This window comes from Hyalella azteca, unplaced genomic scaffold, assembly GCF_000764305.2.
Source record: "Hyalella azteca isolate HAZT.00-mixed unplaced genomic scaffold, Hazt_2.0.2 contig5861, whole genome shotgun sequence".
Lineage (NCBI taxonomy): Eukaryota > Metazoa > Arthropoda > Malacostraca > Amphipoda > Hyalellidae > Hyalella > Hyalella azteca.
The window spans coordinates 159,957-180,633 of record NW_025936040.1 but is presented as its reverse complement, the minus strand read 5'-3'; the positions used below and the strand labels follow the sequence as shown (position 1 = coordinate 180,633).

Sequence of the window (20,677 nt, the reverse complement as noted above, 5' to 3'; positions counted from 1 at the left end):
AATTTCCCTCTCATCGCTACACATCATGAGAAACCAACGACAACGTGGAGAGCATGCACCAATGGAAAGAGGAATTAAATTGAAAATGAAAGATGAAGAAATGTTTTAAATAATCATTGCTGAGTCCAGGTGTTACAAGCGGTCGACGCATGACTTCTTCTTCACCTCCAAACCGGCATCAATCAAACTTTAGTGTTCAGTCCAGTGTCCTAGAGCTGTCCTGCTGTAGCTTCTAAGCTTCGTTCATCTATTCCTCGCAGGTTTGCATATTACAAAGCCAATCTTATGACCACATCTTTGTTAACCTTATAACAATGTAGTTACTGAAAACTAACTCCCACTAACATGTGTGGGACTGGGAAGTTGGGAACTAATTGCAGCAGTGAGCAGAGCAGTCAGCACCTGGCACTGCCGCACTGTCAGACAGTCAGTGCCCAGTGCCAGTGGCAACCGCCAGCCAGCAGCCTCTTCAAGTATCTAATTACTGTAGTTAGATATTTTTGTTTTGTCTGTCTGTCTCATGTAGGAAATGCTGGCGATTCCAATCTTTTATCTCAAGACCTCCTTATTCCTTCAGGCTTTACAACCCTGTCCACAGGACTGACTCTGACAGGAGTCAGGAGTTCCTTGTTTTGTTTTGACACTTATTGATTACTTGAGTTCATAACTTCATCCTATTTTGTTGCTGGCGCCTGGCGGAGTGATGGTGGCACCTTCATGGTGCCACCATCAATCATACCTTGCAATTTTGCCAGTAATGCTGTAAAGTGTAAACCACATTACCAGTCACGGTCACCATGAGGTGTATTTCTCCAGGATGTAGTCGTAGTGATACAGAATTTACAGATCAGTGTTGCATGTTGCCGCCCTTGCTGGGCCTGGATGGCCTAAAAATGGCAAAATCTGCAAACAAAAAAGGGCTCCCTTTTACTTGATACATTATTATACCATCCCATCAATTATCAAACAGGGCAATAAAGGATAGGCAGGGATGCAGGGCATGGCATAGTGGCAAACAAGAGCTTTTTTAGAATCGGTTCATTTTTAATTTCCTCATTTACTCAAGATTTAAACCAATTTCTTAAGTATGATAATGCTGGTATCCAGGATACTTTACTGGTCTACTTATAGGACTCTAAAATAAACTTGAGGGAGAGTCTAAAAAACTCTCTGCTTTGCCACTATGGGGCATGGTGGTTTTTCAGCAAATCCTTGGGCATTTAGAGCCAGCACTCCAGCAGGCACTCCGCAGGCACTGTGGCGCTCCGAAGCAGAAAAAACCTAGATCTAGGTTTTTTGCTTCCCCACTAGGTTTCTAGGTTTTTCATTAACAAACTGATCCTAATCTAATTTTTTTCAGAATGGTGCACTGAAAGCAGAAATCAGTCAACAGTTATAGCCAAGAAAGGGAGAACTGCTACGAGACTTTAAACAATCGTGAAGTGCAATACAGCTCGCCATTGTACCTGTCAACAAAACATTTACAAATTAAAAGCAAAAAGCGGTAAATTTTACGAAGAAATACATGTAACTGAGGTCATAATTATTATTAGCAAAAGTTTTTCTGTGCATACCAGTGTCTGTTTAAGGAAGAATGTTGCTTTTATTAATTTATAAATGATCTTGAAGATTAGAGTCATTTCACATTCTGAAGACTGTGTTTCCACTCCAAGACTATTTTGTATTGCTAGAGCGCAATCTTCATTGCGCAGCTGGCAGCTCCACTGCCGCATGCAGTGTTATCTAGACTGTCAGCGTGGGAGGTTGTCTGCCGGAGGCTGCGAGCCGCTCCTCTAATTTAAGGTCGGCGTTCACAAAACTCAAATTACTAAGGTAATTTAAAATTGATATGTAATTGCACCATGATGCAGGGTAAATTGGGTGTTGGGACTGTGGGACAGTCGTCTTGAATTTCGTAGAAATGTTGTACGTACCTCTAAAAAATCCCTGAAGAAAGTGTGAAAAGTGTGATTTTGGAAAAGTATCTCTGCTAAGGTCTGTAGCAAAAAAAATATTAGCCATATTAAAAATTTTATTTACAAAAAAGTTGCAAACAATTGTTGGCTGAGAAACGACATTGACGGAATTTGCGTATCTCATTCCAAACATAAATGGTGGCCATTTCCGCACGATGGGGTAATAAGGGACATCCCTAAAAGCGCATTTACAGTAAGAACCTCAGCTAGCAAAGGCTCCAGTTAACAAAAAAATCAATTAAAAAAAGTTGATTATATTTACCTCACTTGGCAAAAAAAAAATCCATTTAATGAAAAATGAATGCATCATTGGTCATCACAAAATTGTGCAGAGAATGTCATAGATAGAATTGTGCACTGGGTGACATAGAATGAAAAGTAATTCACCTAAACTATGATTTATTTCTCCAAAAAACATTATGGTTGCCATTACAATATTTCTTTCTGTTTCAGGTATGTTTTTACAATCTTTTTCTGTTATAGTAAATTCACTTGACCCAATTATAATGGACTGAAATTACAAGCTGTCTTGTAAGCTTATAGATGCAGAAGAAATGATATATGGCTGCCGATATGAAGCTTGCAGTGGACAAGGTCGTTGGAAATGCTCAATGGAATGTCCTTGAATACAGAAATATCACATCAATAATACTATTATGTATGGAAATGGTAATATCATACCAATAATGGAAAAACAAGTAAAAAACACAGAAAATGTCATTTATCTACATCATCTACAAGGGAAAAAGAGGACTTCAGAGTACTGTTAGTAGTGGATGAGTACACTTTGCATGCTTCAAACATTTTAAAATTGAATTTTATTTCAAGTGTCCCGGATAACCCCGTTCCCGTGGTTAATTTGGGATACTTTTATGTTGCGTCTGGTACCTTACAAAAAAGCATATGGAATTTTTTTGGAGCTGCCATTCAATAGCCCTTGCAAATGAGCCCAAACTTGTTTATGAAATGTTTAATGGTAAGAAGTTATTAACAAAAAATGCTCAAAACCATCCCTTATTATCCTGTTTGATGGTACATACAAGTATATTTGTAGGTTCTGGTGTAAAAATTCTATTTGTACTTTTTTCCAGTTTTTAAACTTGTATAGGAAGGACCCCTATCATGAATTTTAGCCAGCCAACGCAATTGAAAAAATTAGAACAAGGAGTTTCTTTAAAAAAAAAGACTTGAAAAAAAGACTGTCTGGCAACCTTGGACTACATATACAGTGGGGGTAAATAAATATTCGTACACTTGAAAAATCGTATTTTAATGTATGTAAGTACACAAACTGAACAGGAGAAGTGATTTATATTATGTATAGAGGTATAAAGGGTATTCAACCAAGTATTAAATTAAAATAATGCGGATTTATTGTTTTGTACGAATACTTTTTTCACCCAAAAAGTGAACATGTTGCATTGTTTTTTGTTGCATTGAGATTTAATTTCTTTTGATAGTATTTTTGAATACTATGCGTCTCTATACATAATTTAAATTACTTTTCCTGTTAAGTTTGTGTACTTACATACATTAAAAAATGATTTTTCAAGTGTACGAATATTTATTTTCCCCCACTGTATGCCCCCATTTCAATTATTTCAACACTTTTTTCAAAATAGAGTTTTCTGTACTAGTTCAGATTTATTAACACATTATACATATTACTCCGGTAGTAGAATACTTAGGGTCAATGAAAACCACTATAAATTCTCAATTTATGTATTATTTATTATGTGTTAAATCCTCAATTATGTATCCTCAATAATATTAAAAAAAATGAAATAAAAGTACAAGATAAGGTAATCAGAGTCAATGTGTTAAGCACCTCTTTATGCGCATCCAGATATGAATTTCTTCATGTTTTTGCAAAATATTGACAATATTGTCTTACTGACTGCACATCCTGAATGATTTTGTCTTTCATTGTGAGTTTTTGAATGTCTCATTTCTATTAAAAATGTTTGTTGTATACAAGCAAGAATTACTGCATTTTGATAAATCTTTGAGACAGGATGTTGAGAACTTATGCATGTACCTACTATTAATAAAAATTAGATGTTATTAGAATTTAGATGCTATTAAAATTTACTAGCAGTGAAACTCTCAGAATTTTAATACAAAAACTTGCTTAAAAGTGTTTAAAATTCATGATTTGATTGATAAATGATATTGATAATTTTCATAAAATGATGTAAAAATTATTGATCAGTTATGATTATCAACAACATTATTTAGAAATGTTTCACAATTTATAGAAACAGCACCTAGATGAGTTAGCATGACATGTGGTATTTGTAATTTTAATGCATAAAATTTGATGTATGGTATTTGATGTGTTTTCAACAATCACTGATTTATTCATGTGATTTTATTAGAAATTTGTTCTTTCTCAAATATTTCTAAATCTTGATATTCTGAAAATGTACTTGAGTTTAATTTGTTTTGAGCCTAACTTTATTTATTGGGTCTTTATTTGGGCTACAAATAAAGTTGAAGATTTTACCATTTGGATGTATATTTCTCAACCACTGTCTAATTTAAACGTTTAAATTCTTAAAGATTTCGCCTTTTTTTGTTTTAATAGCATAAATTGCTAAAAAAATTCTACTTTTTGCTAGGTGAATCTTTGTTCACACTTAAAGAAATATTACAATTTTTCACATTTTGGTTCAAAAAGAAAAAATAGCTTCATGAACATGATAATTTCTACTTTCTAGAGACATTCTACAATATTCAAAATATCAAGTTTCTTCAAACTTTATCAATTCATTTACTGGGAATTCAAAGCAAATTACCATGAGTAATGATATTTATTATCTCTTTCTATGTTCTGGAAAAGATGTGATAGGCTTGCAGTTACTCAATAGCTAAATATTACATAGTAATAATTTTAATACTATTTTATTAATAACACTGGTACCTAGATGTATGGATTAATCTATCATGAGAAAGGCTGAACTCACAGTTTTTTGTTTTTATTAATGAATTAATAAATAAAAATTAGATCCAATAATAATATCATTAATATCATTGATAAAAAAAATTAATAAATTGGTTTTATGTGACATTTTTCTTTCTTTTTTACAGATTTTTGATTGACCTGGTAAAGATTTCTAATCATAAATATTTTTGGTTCTAGTTCAGACTCATAGCTTGAAAATATGAGGAAGAGAACACATGTTGCAGTGAGCGCGTTCTCAAACATGCTGCACAAGACTGTCGTGGTGGCGTGTGCAGGAGTGACACTGGCAGGCTCGGCCTACATTGGAGGGCTCGTATACCATCATTACTTTGTGACACTCCCAGCACGGGAGAAGATGCAGCTTGAAGAAGACAACAAGCCTCTTTCTGAATTTGATATGGAGGATACTGCCAAAACTTTGAAAGTTTAGTTGGTAATATTGCTAAAATTTGTACATATATTGTTTTGTATATTAAGTCTACTTTGACTTGACTCTTCGTTATTGTGTAATCTGTAGAAATACCAGCGATTTTTGACAAATCTTGCTTATTTATGATATGGAATATGCTCTTATCCCAATCAATAGAGATGGTTTGCTGAGATTTCATTCGAAGTGTTTGAAATAAGTTTGTAAATGAACTTTTTTTATCATCTCTTACTAGTCCGTTTTCAGCTGCTAGGGATTGAGCTGACTGTGACATTTCGGAGGTCGGAATGGAGTTCAGTTTAACTATTAGCCATCGCGCTCAATTTAAACATCTTTTAGGATGTTGAAGGTTTCTCTGTAGCACTAACCTATATTAAGATACTCATCATACAAAAAGTGATAGAAGGGCAATGTTGCAAGAATTGCGCCTTGGAACTTTGTGAGAGTTTGCATTCAATGTGTTTTGTGAGAGTTCAATGCGATTCAACGGGTTTTCTGCTCGAAAATGCGATTTCCTCTTATTATTTTTCTCCCAAATGTGTTTTGTGAGAGTTCAATGCGATTCAATGGGTTTTCTGCTCGAAAATACGATTTCCTCTCATTATTTTTCTCCCAATTGTTACATACTAAAATTACTTTTTCCAAAAACGCTATATCATATATAGTAGGTATGCTGAAGCTTTTTATTATTAAATTCTTTCATATCTGATTATAATTATTTCATTCGCATGTGTGATTTATATGTTTAGTAGACCGTTATACTGTAATCGAATTTAAAAGCTCCTCTTAACAGCCACCCCTGAAACGCCCATCAAAATGCTCAGATAGAAATTTCTTATTACACCCATTCACGAAACGCCCATGAGAACAAATTTTATTATCACGGTAACGCAAAAATTATTTTAATATTATTCAAAGTTGACTAAACAAAGAATCAAGTTTCAAATTAGATGAATTGTTACATGAAGTTTGTTCGTCAGCTATGATGGCCTGCAGTTGCAACTTGCGCTGCACCTTGTGACGGAAGAATATGTTAGAATATGAAATGAATATGTTGGAAATAGCCCCGTTCGATCAGAAGAAGCGTAGCTGAGGACATTGATTGATCGCTTCTGAGGAACGAGGACGTCGATGGTCAAGTGATGCTGTGGGGGGGGGGGGGGGGGTGTGGAGACTCGGCACTAGTGCAGCCGCTGGAGCCCGAGGCTGCTCGTCTCCATCTGAGCGTATTTGGGTGCACCCGCAGTACGTGAGAATTAAATTTAACGTAAGTGCTAGCCTTCTTACTTCTATTTTCTTACCATTTTCGTAGTTGTCCTCAATATCACTGCTTGTTTGGGCTAAAACCAAATTCCCAAATCTTGGTGTCTTTGTTCACAGGATGGTTCAAAAATATGAAACTGTGCATTTCCGTTTCGCGCGTTGAATGTCGTGTATTACAGTAACACAGATTCATCTCAATTTTCCATGGCTTCGATGCAATTCAGCAAGAAACTCCGTCAAATCCACATTCAATTTTTTTTAGTTACCTAGCATGAGGTTTGCTAACTTCAACAGACGTTCATTTTTACATCGCGTTATTTGCATCATAACCGTGTCCGTCAAATATGTATATGATTTTAGTATGTAAAGTATTTGGCGATAGCAAAAACCATCAGTGAGAATGAATCAAATGCTGTTCATCTCTATTCTAACATTTAACAGTTGAGTGGAGGAATGACGCGTGGACATTCGAGTAATTTAAAATTTCTACAAATTGTTTATCATTGCAGCAAAACACTTTATAATTTCATGTGCAACAAAATGAAAAAAACACGTTTTCAAAATCTGACGCTTTTCTAAACAATTAATTTCTTTAGAAAAATTTCGCTGGGATAATTTTTCAGTTATTCTACCGCTAAGAACATTTTTAGGTTAAAAAGTGCTAAAAACATGAAATGTTCGAAAACAAAGCCCCACAAAATCGCAAATCACTCGGCTTTCAATTCTGGTTCAGCAACTATGATCTTGCGTTTTGGTTCGTGAATAATGAGCCGTAAATGTGGAAGCAACAAAGCTCAGTTGTCTTCGCCTGTGCTGCTCTCAAATGCTGATCACGGGATTGCTTTAATCTGCCTAATGGTGCAGGTCTGTACACCAGAGAGCTCCCCATCAATTGCACGGCTGCAGGGGACATTCGAACACTTCTCGCTGGCACAGTTCTTGATACGCTAAGCTAGTATTTCCCCGAAGGAAATTTACAGTAACAATAGGTAAGAGATTGGCGAAAACAAGCAAGAACTCTTGGTTAAAAAAGTCGAGTTGTGACATTCCTTAGTTCTTCTCACGGGTCTCTAAACTAACGATTATTTTGTCGAAGAATTCCTTGTCAAACACGTCTCACAATAAACAAATTCATATTGCATTTACTTAATAAAAAGAGCCTAAACCAAACTAATAGTTATAGGTTCAAGTCGGCCATCATATTTTTGCATCAAAACTTAATGCAATTGTCCTCTGCCAGCTGACCGACAAAATTTTAAAGCTGGCAGTGCGGCTCCAGACGGATGCCATAAGTTGGAAAATAGCGCCACGTAAATTTTTAAACATTGCTTCTGCTCCGCTATTTCAGTACAATAGGTGTAGTGAGATAGTCTTTTCCAGTAAAATTGAAGTAGTTGCCAAGTCAGACTAGCGACTTCGAAACAAACAATTCTCTTTGCATCAATGGTCCAGACTTTTTGGTTTCGAGGTTCCTTCGGAACGAATCCAAACTTCCAGGGTCAGCACTAAAATTTTCATCGCAACTTAAAATATCCAAACTGTCTCAATCAATCAGCATTTGCCACCATTCATTACGTGTGGTTGCCTCGTGTCAATTGAAATTTGCGCACGACAAATTTCTTCCTTCATATTTCGTTTCTTGACGAAGTTAAGAATTGTTGAGAGAAAAAAAATTCAAAATTTCATAATTGGAAAATAAGCTAGAGAAGTTACTTGAATAGTGCTCACAAATTTGTGTTACCAAAATTTCCAATTAGTTATAGATTCGTAAATTCCTTCGTAATCGTTTCCTGCCAAAAGAATTTAGGAGAATACATAAATAACAAGGCATTTTAGATGTCACGAATATGACGGAAATTGTCTAACAATTCCCAACGATTAAATGAAAATGTTGGTTTTCAAGGAGGCAGCCAAAGACTGCCATTTGATTATATATTATCTGGGATTCTCTAAGGCCACATATTTTACGAACAGAGGTTGCCGAGTTTGACCTACATTTATTCACGAAAGGACTAGCATAAGACTTTCTCTATGCAATTTCTATGTAACTGATAGATTTTTCTATTTAGTTCAGTATTCAGTTAAGACTGAAATGAATCTTTAGCTTGGAACAAATAAGCGATCGCACAAGGAACTTTAATCATCCTAACTTGTCAGCGAGATAGTGAACCAAAAAGACGTCAAATCTTATTATCTCAACGCAAGGTTACTGCTAATCGCTTATTGCGATCAATCTGTTATTTCTAAACATTTTAAAAGTGGATGCGCTTGTCGTGAAGTAGCGTTAAAAAATTGTCTGAATCCGTTAAGATAGCTTAAAGAGCGTATTCCATCACCAACGCCACTAGAAGCGTACAATTTTCCTGAAACGTCTTCGCTCTTGGTACAGCTTGCATTACTTGGATAGAATATGTTTGGTATACAAATTTTCAACTGAAAAAACATCCAAGTGCCGAGACAGGCTCATTTTATCGCAATGGAAACTCGTTCAGTCACGGTGATACGCATGGAAGTGAAGAGTTTACTCTGAAATTGAGAACCAAAACATCGCACACGCGTAAATTAATAGGACATTACCCAAATAGTAAGATCTGCAACAAGGCTGTTTACACAAAAATGAAATGAAAAATGCGACAAGGATATATTTATCAACTAAAGAACGCTTTTTATATTATATACAATGATTACAAGCAATAGCCTTCGATAAAATATCAGCTGAAAAACTGAAAGATGGTTCGATCACCCGAAATAAGAAAATTTATATACAATCAAATAATGCCTTATGCGTAATCAACATGAAATTCTTTCTAATTCACAAATCGATAAAAATGTTTGTATGGAGTAATGAACCCAGTAAGCGTCAAAACTTGTGACCTACAGGGTACATCCTACCTATTGGAGCTAGCCAGTGGTGCTTTTCAAAAATCTTAAAAGACAAGAAAAAAAAAAAAGTTTACAAAATCTTAAAATTAGGTCCGTGATATTAATATTTACTTAAACTAGAGAGCGTTTACAATACTAACAAGATGCAAGACATGAACAGCTTCGGAGTGGGGCCTCTGGAACAAAACCGTGCAGAGCTTGTATGGTGAAGACACTGTTTCTGCACTGCCAAGATAGCGAGGCAGTGGAGCACTGTAATGTAAGACAACGTTAGCAGTCACTGCTCGCAAGACCAGGCATGCTAAACGATGATGCCGCCGGTACTCTATACCGCGTACCTCAACCCATAATGTTCCTGTTTTTGGCGAACTGCAGTGAAAGAAAAAGATGCCTAGCATTCTTGTTGTGTCCTCGACTTAAAACAAGAATCGTACGAGTTTCGTGCAACAGAATTTTGATTAATCTCTTTTCAGTTGATGAACAAAATATTGATCTCATGTTCTTTAAACATGGTGATAAATTAATCTTTCTGACACGAAAAAAAGCAAAAATTGGAAATTTGTACAGGTATTTTTTTTCACAAAATTGTTCTGTAAAGTACAACTGTGGAGATCTTTACTTCAACAATGAAGATTGGCGCGTTGGAGAGAGCCTAAAAGGCGCCCACCAAACTTTGAAGGAGAATAACCGTTGTAATTATCTATCCATAGCTGCAGTTCACCAAAAAGCTTCACAAGATTGTCAAGGACTGCATTCATTGATTTGCAGAGATGAGGGTTGAGATACGTTGACACGAGTAACCTTGTGTTTAATTCCAGCATGGACAGAATTGAAAATTTCCAGCTAAATGCCATAACAAACGAATGACACTAAATTCAAAGCCAAATATATCAAAAATTTCTTTTGAGGAAAAACAAGGCATATTACAGAAAACAAGAACTTCTATGAAAGTGGAAATATGAATTTTTAAGTAGTTGGTCACCAATTTAGGCGTAATTTGAACTAAGTCATTACAAATTTATTTGAGGGTTACAAGTGTGAATTGAGCCTTTCAAACAAGATTAGTCTAACTCAGAAAAGTAAGCTTTGATTTGGGTTATTTAGGAATAGATGAGAGGCTTCATTAATTCTTGTAAAAGTTCTTGTAAATTTAGTTATTTTTAGGTTGGCTACAATTTGGAGGGAACAATCTCAAGCTGCAAAACAAAACTTGGAATTACGAGATATTTTTTTCCAGCACAAATTTGAAGAATGTGTTATGGTCTAATTAATAATAGAATCTTCTCGACACATGCTAACTATGTTGCTACTGGCAGATGTAAGATACCTACACAAAGAGTGGATGACCACTGTTGAAGGCAGCTCAGCAGCCAAGTACCTGGAAAATGTGTTCAAGCCGTGAAATCCGTAGCAAGAACATCAACAATTATGAACAATATGCCAGTTTACATAATAATACACTCAGCATTAATCAACAACAATTACACATCAGAATACAATATGACACAAAATATTGAAATGCAAAGGGGAACTTCATTAATGGCTGAACTCACCAGGTAATAGAGCAAGTGGAGGAGGGAAGACTGAAGCAAGACCAGCATGACACATAACCTCTTTAACATCTATGACTTCTCAGAAACATTGCCCACTAATTGAGCAGTGCTCAGTTAAAATGGGTCAAATAGCTTCATGGTATTATTACTCATTGAAGCCAGCAGAGCTAGACTGAAAATTTGGTTGCAATTATACCTATTTGTTGTTGGCATGAACCAACTAGGTATATTTTTTTGCAACATTTGTAAAATAGTCACAAATGAAATTTTTTATGGACAAATAGAATAAGAATAACTTCATTTGGTTACAATATTGAATACCGGAAAACAAGAAAAAGTGTATTCATGTAATTGTTTAAAAAAATTAAAGAAAGCTGAAAATGTATCAGAATGACAAGAAAAGAAAGTAATTAGATTTATGTAAAACTATCAATTTCAATACTAGGAAAGAATGTTAAATGTTTCTCACAAGTCATAGATGTCTAAATCAACTGATAATATTACTAGTCACATGGCAGTGAGGAGTAAATTCACCAGAAGATCAGATTTTCTTGTAGCCTCACCTGACTGCTACCAATGCTTCCCTCCACCACAGCCATTGGAGCTCCACCACCACACCTGCCTAGATGAAAAAAATTGTACAGTACGGAGAAGAAAGGTCCATTAAATTTGCAGAACACACTTTAGAATGGTACAGAAATGATTCCCCAACATACAAATCACATGTTAATTAGTAAACATAGGTTACAAGACTGACATGGGCAACATTTGCTAGCATTTACAATAAAAAATCCTACCTAAGCACCACTAGCATCACTCCTCATTGACACAATTCTAACTAAGTCATGGTCTTCAACAAACAGCCTGTGCAGAATAGAATTAAATGGCTGCAATACACTCCGAATGTGCAACCAGCACATTTTACAATCCAAGAACATGACTAATGCATACATCATCAAGAAGTTGGAATTATTTATAATTTTCATATATTCCACTAAGCCTTACATGCATTGCATTTGTTTACACAAAAAATTAATGAAATAGACAAACTGGTTATGCAATTTTGCACGAGTCCTTTGATTTATTGCAATGAATAAAATATAATTGCCAGAACATTAATGAATTCTGAAACAATACATTCAAGCTGCATATGCACGAAAGCATGAATTTACGCAAAATTTATTAATGTGTACAAAAGTTTCTAATACAGTGCAAATTTTATGAGAAATACATAATAGAAAGTCATTCAAATATTAAAATTACTTATGATTATTACATATTCAATGAGTATACCTACCCTGATCAGTCACAGTGCATTTGCAGTCTCTGATGCAGACAGTCATTTTCTTGTTTCAACTTCTGCAGAAGCTTTGTATTCACATTATTGGTATTCACAAGGTGCTCACGATCAACCAACAACAATTCAACTTTAGATTCAAGAATTTCCAGCCTTTGCCTCAAAGATTTATTCTCACTTTCACTTGAAATTAAATTTTGTTGCAGTGAGTGAATCAGTTCCTTCTTGGCATCTCGATTCTTCTTGGCATTGATGGCATTGCGGCGACATCTCTCCAACTTGGGGTCAGGGAGTGGATCCAGCTGGTAGGCTTTGCATTTTGAGGCTTTTCGGCTCAGGGAACCACTTGAGTTCCTAGACTTCATAGACCAAAATGGTAGTTCTTCTAGTTTTCTCTTAGAAGACTTGGGTTTGGGAATATCAAAAACCTCACTCTTCTTAACAGTGATGATTCTTCTGGGCTTGGAAGTGATTAGTTTAGGAACTTTCTTAGTAGAATACTTATCATCTGAACTGATAAGTGATTTGAAATTTGTGGTAGTATTTAAAATTTCAGTTGGGCTGTCTTGATGAAGCTCTGATTGAGATTCTTCTAATAAAATATTATCTTCTTTACTAACTTCAACTTGAGAAGATGATAGAATGAGGCTATGAACATGATTGTCACTAATACTTGTAACTATGCTTTCATTGCTATTAAAGTTTGCAGTTGCACCAATTTCTTCGCAATTAGCTATTCTTGGAAGATTAAGTGTTGATTTTCGTGTACATGTGGCTGGATTACATGCGCCAAAACTATGCATTGTTTTCCCTCTTCCACAACTGGGATTAACATAAACCCCATTCATGGTCAACTTAGGCAGCTCCACAAACTTTGGTTGCTCAGGTGATTTTGCTGTTTTGCAGCAAACAGGAAGATGGAGAGGAGCCACCATATTTGCTGTTGTTAGTTCAGATAAATTTTGTGTAATTGAGGCTTCTTTTTTATCAGAATTTGTAGTATTCTGAACACACACACTATCACTATTTGAAACAAAACCTGACTGGGAAATCTCACAAGAGAGAAAAGAATCTTCATTATCAGAGGAGTATTCAAGATCATTATGTAAATCTTCTTGCAAACTTAGTTCTGATTTAGAGTCACCAACACTCAGACTAAACATTTCAAAGTCAGTTCCATCACTGGACTGATCAGGGTGGCTGAGCAATGGGCTTGAACTTTCACCAGAACTTCCCAAAGCCAAATTAATCAAAGGTTTAACACTTAAAAATACATCATTGATAAGCTCAGCTGAGGAACAGGTTTTCTTATCTTCTTGATACTGGTACATATCATTGATAAAGTTTTCATCAAATGGACTATCAGCATCAGTAAGGTTATCAAGGTTATCAAATACTAAAATAGGGCTTGAATCAGAGGTGCTGACAATTCCAGCATTGAAATAAGGATCATCAGATCCAGTGCCTGGCTCAAAGATGTCTTTGGATTTGTTGTTACAAGGATCATCAGCGCCGAGATAATCTGGTATGATCATATTTGTTGGTAGTTCATCAAAATTAATACAACCTAGTGAACCTACATCATTATAATAAGCAGACGTATCAAACATTGAAGAAGCTTCCATGATGAAGGAAAATCAAGTGGCCTATGAACAGTTAGTAGAATCGTACTACGGTACTAGGCTAGTAGGCTACAGAATTCAAAAAATTATGCTTTTGAAATTCTAACAAAATGAGCGATGTATTGATCTAGATAAGTTCATGCGCAATCTAGGTACAATATAATGGTAATCATTGAAAATTTAATAACAATTATATGGCTTTGAAAATTAATTTAATCAAAAGAAACAATAGTAATGAATGCCTGCAAACTGCTAAGCAGTTATCGTAGCTTGATCGAAACGTTTCACACTTGCATTAGTAGGGGGTAATTTAGTCCTTAGACATGAAGAGAAATTTGAAAATTTAAAAGGTGGTGACGAACCTTTTCACAATTTTGCTTCACGAGACTTTCACAAATATCTATTTTTTGAGAATCCTCAAAATTCAAGCGCGATTAATCACGATCCCAATCCAGAAGGAGTTGGCGATGAATGATGAAATGGAGTCCGCAGCTTCGAACCTTATTCCCCCAAACGCACAACGAAAATACCTCAGAAAAACGGCCAAATATCCCTAAATTGTAGAATTTATTACCGATAACGAACCTAAATATCGATTTTACTACAAATCAGCGTTGAATTAAGTGAATAATTTTTTTGTTGTGATGAATTTATACATATTGCAATCCTTCTTATGCAGCCATAAGCCCAAATAGTAGGTTTTTATACTTCAAGTTGTATAACTATACCCCAGGATAGGTTATTTGCAGGAAAGCTAGAGACGGTCAAATTTTGTAAGTTTGTTAACAGCTCTTTGATTGGCTAACGCCAAATGCACTCTATTGTTAGCTAAACGCGTATTCGCTGTAAACTACCCAATCAGTTTCACTATATACGAAACGTTTTGCTATAGCTCGATCTGATTTTGAAACCACAGCATGAAAATAAGACGGTTAGCTCATCGTTAAAGAGAAAACTTCGTTTTAATGCAAGGATCGACCTGTCAGGCTGTTAGATAACATTGGAATTCAGCATGGTTAGTCCTATCATATCTGTTGAATTTTGATTGCCATGCAGGATATACCCGAAGCTCAATTTTTTCCTTGATATGATATCTCAATTTAATAATCTGTCAGTTATCAGTGACGAAAAGTGATTTATTCTAATTATTTCCTTCATTTGCTTTGATATTCTCCAGAAACCCGAAAGTTTACAATTTTTTTCACATCTTTGATATAATTTTTGCTGTTGTATGTACATCTTCTTGCCATCGTGAAATCTTAATGAATCGAAAGAAGAGCTACTGGCGGTATGCTAGGTTGCTAGCTACGAACACGTATTGGACACAAACATTTTGTGTCCATTGGAGACTAAATTATCTAACTTAGAAGCAATCCTACAACCCCCAAAATGATAGCTAACAAAATCTCACAATATCATTTTTAATATGAAAATTTTGTAGCCTACTCGCACCGGAATGATTATTGGCTCTCACCAATAATGAAATTTTAGTCAATCGTGATTCAATCGTTAAAATTGGCCTTGTAACGATTGTGATTCCAGACGTGGGTCACGTGAATCCAAACCAAACACGCACTGCAATAAATTAACACGTACTGCCACCTAACCAGCATTAGGTTAACCATACACCTACATAACACGTGTTTTCTGATATGTTCGCACAGAAGAAAAATGGAACCAAATTTACCGCTGTGCTTAATCTATAAGTTTAGACGTGATTGGTGTGTTATATCTATTCGAAGACAGACATGAGATTGTAGTCTTGAATTCCATTGTATTGTATTGTATTGAACTCAACTGCACTGTATTTTACTCAAATGTTATGTTTGTCTCCGTTGTATGGTTTTACGTTGTACTGTTTTGCACAATTACAATATTAGTAATGTATCGATGTCATATTGTTAATGACAATGACAAGACGACTGAACATGGCTCGTACTAACTGAAATAATAATATATACACTAGACGACCAATAAGTTACATTTTTTACAATATTTTAACAGGTTAGCAAGGCGTTACCTGGAATTGAAAATTTCTGCAATTTGATAATCCCATCATTCCAAATCCCATAATTCCTGTAATACTTAATCCCGTTAATAGTAGATAATCTTCTATATTATAATTAAATAAATGCCCATTCAAATTCACATATTACTCAAAAAGGATTGGACTTCCAATTTTCCTTCGCATTCATTCATACAATTCATATGTAACAATATTTTCTTCGTACAATTCATATGTACGAATATTATTACGAAATCATATCTACTTCTTACTTTTTTTCCTCAAAAATTTTTCTTGTTATTTCACTGAAGATTAAATTTCACTTCATTTTAGAAGCTCTAATTACGGAGCCTTTTGCTCGTGAATGCAATGATTCCGAAAGATGAAACCGAGGATCGCAATTGCCTTCAAAGCTTGTTTTGTTCGATAGAAACTTAATTACCGGCTATGATGTTCGAGTCTTCTCTGCAATTAATTTGCCGCCTTTCTATTGATTGAGTACGAATCGTATTGACACTTATGCTTTTAGACACATGCGTTTTAGCAACATGGGTTGCTGAAACTCTGCAAACAATAATTTAATACTCTGATAGCACCAACGACAATATTTATTATTCAACTTGAGTTTAAATTTTCAAATTTCTCCAAATGAACGATTATTCTAGTGCATCAAAGTTCCATTGAGCTCCATTATAGCTTTATGTTCGTTCAGTAACGATGGCGCACTAGAGACTCGTTGCAGCTCACGCCTGAACGTTATTTCTCTTTGCATCACGGCGGCGCGCCAAAGACAAATGAACAAACCTAATCTGAAAAACGACGAGCGAGGCTAGTGCGCGCCGAGCGTAGGTAGTTTATACCGAGCGAGGCTAGTGCGCACCGAGCGTAGGTAGTTTATACCGAGCGAGGCTAGTGCGCGCCGAGCGTAGGTAGTTTGTACCGAGTGAGGCTAGTGCGCGTCGAGCGTAGGTAGTTTGTACCGAGCGACTCAAGTGCGTGCCGAGCGTAGATAGTTTGTACCGTGCGAGACTAGTGCGCGCCGAGCGTAGGTAGTTTATACCGAGCGAGGCTAGTGCGCGTCGAGCGTAGGTAGTTTGTACCGAGCAACTTCAGTGCGCGCCGAGCGTAGGTAGTTTATACCGAGCGAGGCTAGTGCGCGCCGAGCGTACGTAGTTTATAGCCTACCGACTCACTACCGAGCGACTCCAGTGAGCGCCGAGCGTAGGTAGTTTATACCAAGCGAGGCTAGTGCTTGCTCAGAGTATATAGATAGTATGCAAAGAGGTCGAAAAGGGGGTCAAAAAGTGTGTACCACGGGAGGAAATTTTACTCTGATCGAGGCAAGTGCGAGCCGAGAAAAACTAGTGCATATCTAATGTAAATGATATATTAGGCCTCAATCAAACTGTAATTCAGTAAATCATTAAAAACGCAAAAAATGTCTCAAGTCCAATTATTTATCTTTTCTTTAATATACTCTGACTTTTCGACCAATCTTAACAACCACAAATCCATCCCCAATAGTAGAGGTGCAGGACCAATCGCGAATTATTTAGCTTCCCAGAACCTATTGGGCCTAGAAAATACGAAGTAGAAATGATTATATATTTTTCACTTGTATCAAGGTCGATTTTATTCATCCTTTATCCAGAATCTTTTATCCAGAAATTTAAGAAACTAAAATGTTGCTGTTACATTTGATTTCATCCCTTGTGAAAACCAATTGAAAATATATGCAATAGATTTGTTATGTTGATAACAATCAGTTTCAACTTCATGAAGTTGAAGTTGACATATGAAGAATATAATTTATTAAACGTGAAGATGATTTGAAGATTCAAGCGATGAAAAAATGTCAGTGAATTTACGAAGAATTCGTTTTATCCATGACGTATGCAGATTGAAGACTTGTCGCATGCTTTCGAAACCATAACTATTGACATGTTTTATTTCCATAAGAGAGAAAAAAAAGAATTAATTGGAACTGCTGAATGAAAATCGAGATGAGTAAATTTTCTTAAATATCACGGTACCAGGCTGAGATTTTATATAAAATTTTGTAATTTTGTAAGTAGGCTTCGAGACTTCATGTTGTTATTATTCGAATTTTCTTCCGTGATGTTTCATTCTTTAATGAATTATTTGTACACAATTTGTACGTGATAACCTCCTGCAAATAGGATATTTGCAGCCAAAAATTCTTGGTGGAAAAAACCCTGCTGGTTGGCTACGAAATTTCATGGTTGCTATTCGAAAACATCTTCTGTAATAGTATCAGTTCTACGCAATTTGTACGGAAGAACTTCATTTAAATAAAGTATTCTCGCCCAAAAGTTCATGGTGGAAAACCACCTGCTAGTGACATTCATTGGTGATGAAGTCGCTGAAGAGCGACGTTAGCCGCGCATCTTGAACTCTCGCGATCTTTTGAAGCGAAGCTCGTCGCTCGATTCATTAATTGTGGACTTTTATACAATTTTGTCCGCGTCCTTGGTCCAGAACTGTCTCCGAGGGCGAGAATTTGTGGCTTTGGAGAGCATGTTTTTCTAGAGTATTCATCTTGTGACAGAATAATGCTCTGGAATTAATAACTCTTGAATATTTTAGAGCATATTGCTTGGGGTTGTTGGGTATAACGCCTGCTATGTTGAGCTGCGTCTCTGAAGGCATTATTATTCTTTTATCACTACTCTATTAATATCTTCTTCATTCCAAACGTTGTAGAAAAAAAGTGTTTCCTTCTAAGATGCATTAATTCCTTGGCCTATTTTAAAAAACTTTTCGGCTAAAATTAATCTCCCCTTAAGGAGGGGATTAATTTTTCGGAAATGCTTGCATCCCCTTAACTCATGTTCATTGAAAACATTCAGCTTTAAACCTCACAATAATTATAGTTCAATGACAATCAAATCACTGATCGCTGTTCTGACATCGAAATTTTGGCTAAAAAATAATAGGCCGCTTTGAATCCTTTTGATGTTTATTTTCATGTTAAGAAAATTATTATTTCCCAATTACGTCCAAGCAATGGTTTAGCCAACAATTATATAGAGGCATAGGACGTATCCGAGTGTATAATGTGGCTTAATTACATTTATCGCAAACTATTTTATGTGCGGAACCTTCAACTTCATTAACGTTGAAGTATATTCTACAATTTCGGTTTTACAGTTTACCTAAAAATAAGAATTCTATTAGCGCGCTTTCTCTTACACAAATTTTAGATGCCTACCCAAAATATTTGCATCTCGTCTTACACGAGGAATATATAAGGTATAAATTATAGAAAATCACAATAAAATGCAATATGAAATAATTAACATGGTCATAATTCATTTTGAATTTCATTTTCATTATTTCTGTGTACTTTTTGATATGAAGAACACGGAGTCTTCATAAAGTAAATCAACTGCTGCTTTCTATTTTAAATTTGGTGTCTTATCCATTAAACAATCAACCGCAAAATATCAAAGTTCGAAGGCAACGGATAAAAGTAAAACAAAAATGTAAATAAATATTAATCGAACTAAATAAATATAATCTCGCAGCTGCAAAGGAAAACGATCAACCCTAAAAAATTTCCAAGAAGACCAAATCATGAATTAAGAACAATATATGTTAAGGTACGCATCATCTAATCTATCTTAATGCCCCTTGTACTTCCTCATGTTAAAAACATTTTCAAGTTCAAGCATCATTCGTTTTTTTGACCCGCACTTAAATTTCTTCTTGATACGAGTTCTGAGATGCTCACATTTTCAGAGCAGCGATATCGTTGATGCGCTGAAATAAAGTGTCGGTAGGCGCTTTATAAGCGCTCGGCCCCTTTGCTTTCATCAGATTGATCAGGGCGCAAAAACTCCGACCATTTTCACGCGCCTATTAATGAGCTGCTTTGTCTGACCACGTTTCCGCACAAGCGAGCATTAATGACTGTTTTGTAGCAAGATTATTAGGAAAATTGCCTCCATTTTCTTGCTTAACGCCATGATAGTATCAGGCGAGCTTTTTAGGTTTTTTCATGACTATAACTGAGCAGCGTAAAGTAAATTGGTTGGTACATTTTTAATTTTTACTCAATGTAATGATTTATATTGTATCTACTAAATTTTAAAGAGGTGAAACATTCATGTTAAATTTTAGTGAGGACGCTGACCATTAACTTTTTCTAACTCATTTCAAGAATCTTAGAAAATTGTGACATGTTTCCGACGTGGACAAATTCTACAGAATTACAGCAGAATATCCATGATGATAATTATCTATATAGAATACAGTAGCATTTGTTGATTGCGCGGGCCGAATGTTCTCATTGTTTGCATTTAAATGCGTGGCTGTGCGACCACACCTCGAGCCTCGCACCTGTGCCCGGCCAGCTGCCCGCCGTGATGGATGACAACAATTTTGTGGATGGCAGCCAGACGGCTCATCATCGGGCGTCCGTATATAATGATGAGCCGCTGCAGGGATATAACGAGACGACCAGAGTGGATGGAAGTGATGCACTGGTGAAAATCTTGGGTCTCTGTTCGTAATAATTGTTGCTTATTTGGAAGGAAATAGTGGGGCAAACGAGAACGCTTGGCAGTGATGTAATGGTGAAAATCTTGGGTCTCTGTTCGTAATAATTGTTGCTGAGTTGGAAGGAAATAGTGAGGCGGAAGAGAGCGCAAGGCAGTGATACAA

General features: G+C 35.8%; 1 protein-coding gene across 3 annotated transcripts; it reads right to left on the bottom strand.

Moving 5' to 3' along the window:
* Positions 1-9,257: 9,257 nt before the first annotated feature.
* On the bottom strand, positions 9,258-14,467 carry LOC108680771. 3 transcript variants are annotated; one of them, XR_001931446.2, is made up of 4 exons: positions 14,349-14,467; positions 11,068-11,689; positions 10,846-10,892; positions 9,258-9,766 (listed from the first exon to the last, which is right to left on the bottom strand). XR_001931446.2 is itself a non-coding variant. In XM_018169668.2 (4 exons), exon 1 carries the CDS (start codon positions 13,987-13,989, stop codon positions 12,370-12,372), a length of 1,620 nt encoding a protein of 539 aa, XP_018025157.2. In that variant the 5' UTR covers positions 13,990-14,312; the 3' UTR covers positions 9,258-9,766; positions 10,846-10,892; positions 11,068-11,689; positions 12,365-12,369. The 3 variants fall into 3 exon arrangements, 2 of the variants coding, with proteins under 2 accessions (XP_018025157.2, XP_018025159.2); XM_018169668.2 differs by lacking the exon at positions 14,349-14,467 and adding an exon at positions 12,365-14,312; XM_018169670.2 differs by lacking the exon at positions 14,349-14,467 and adding an exon at positions 12,365-14,312 and having other exon boundaries at positions 11,631-11,689.
* Positions 14,468-20,677: the final 6,210 nt, after the last annotated feature.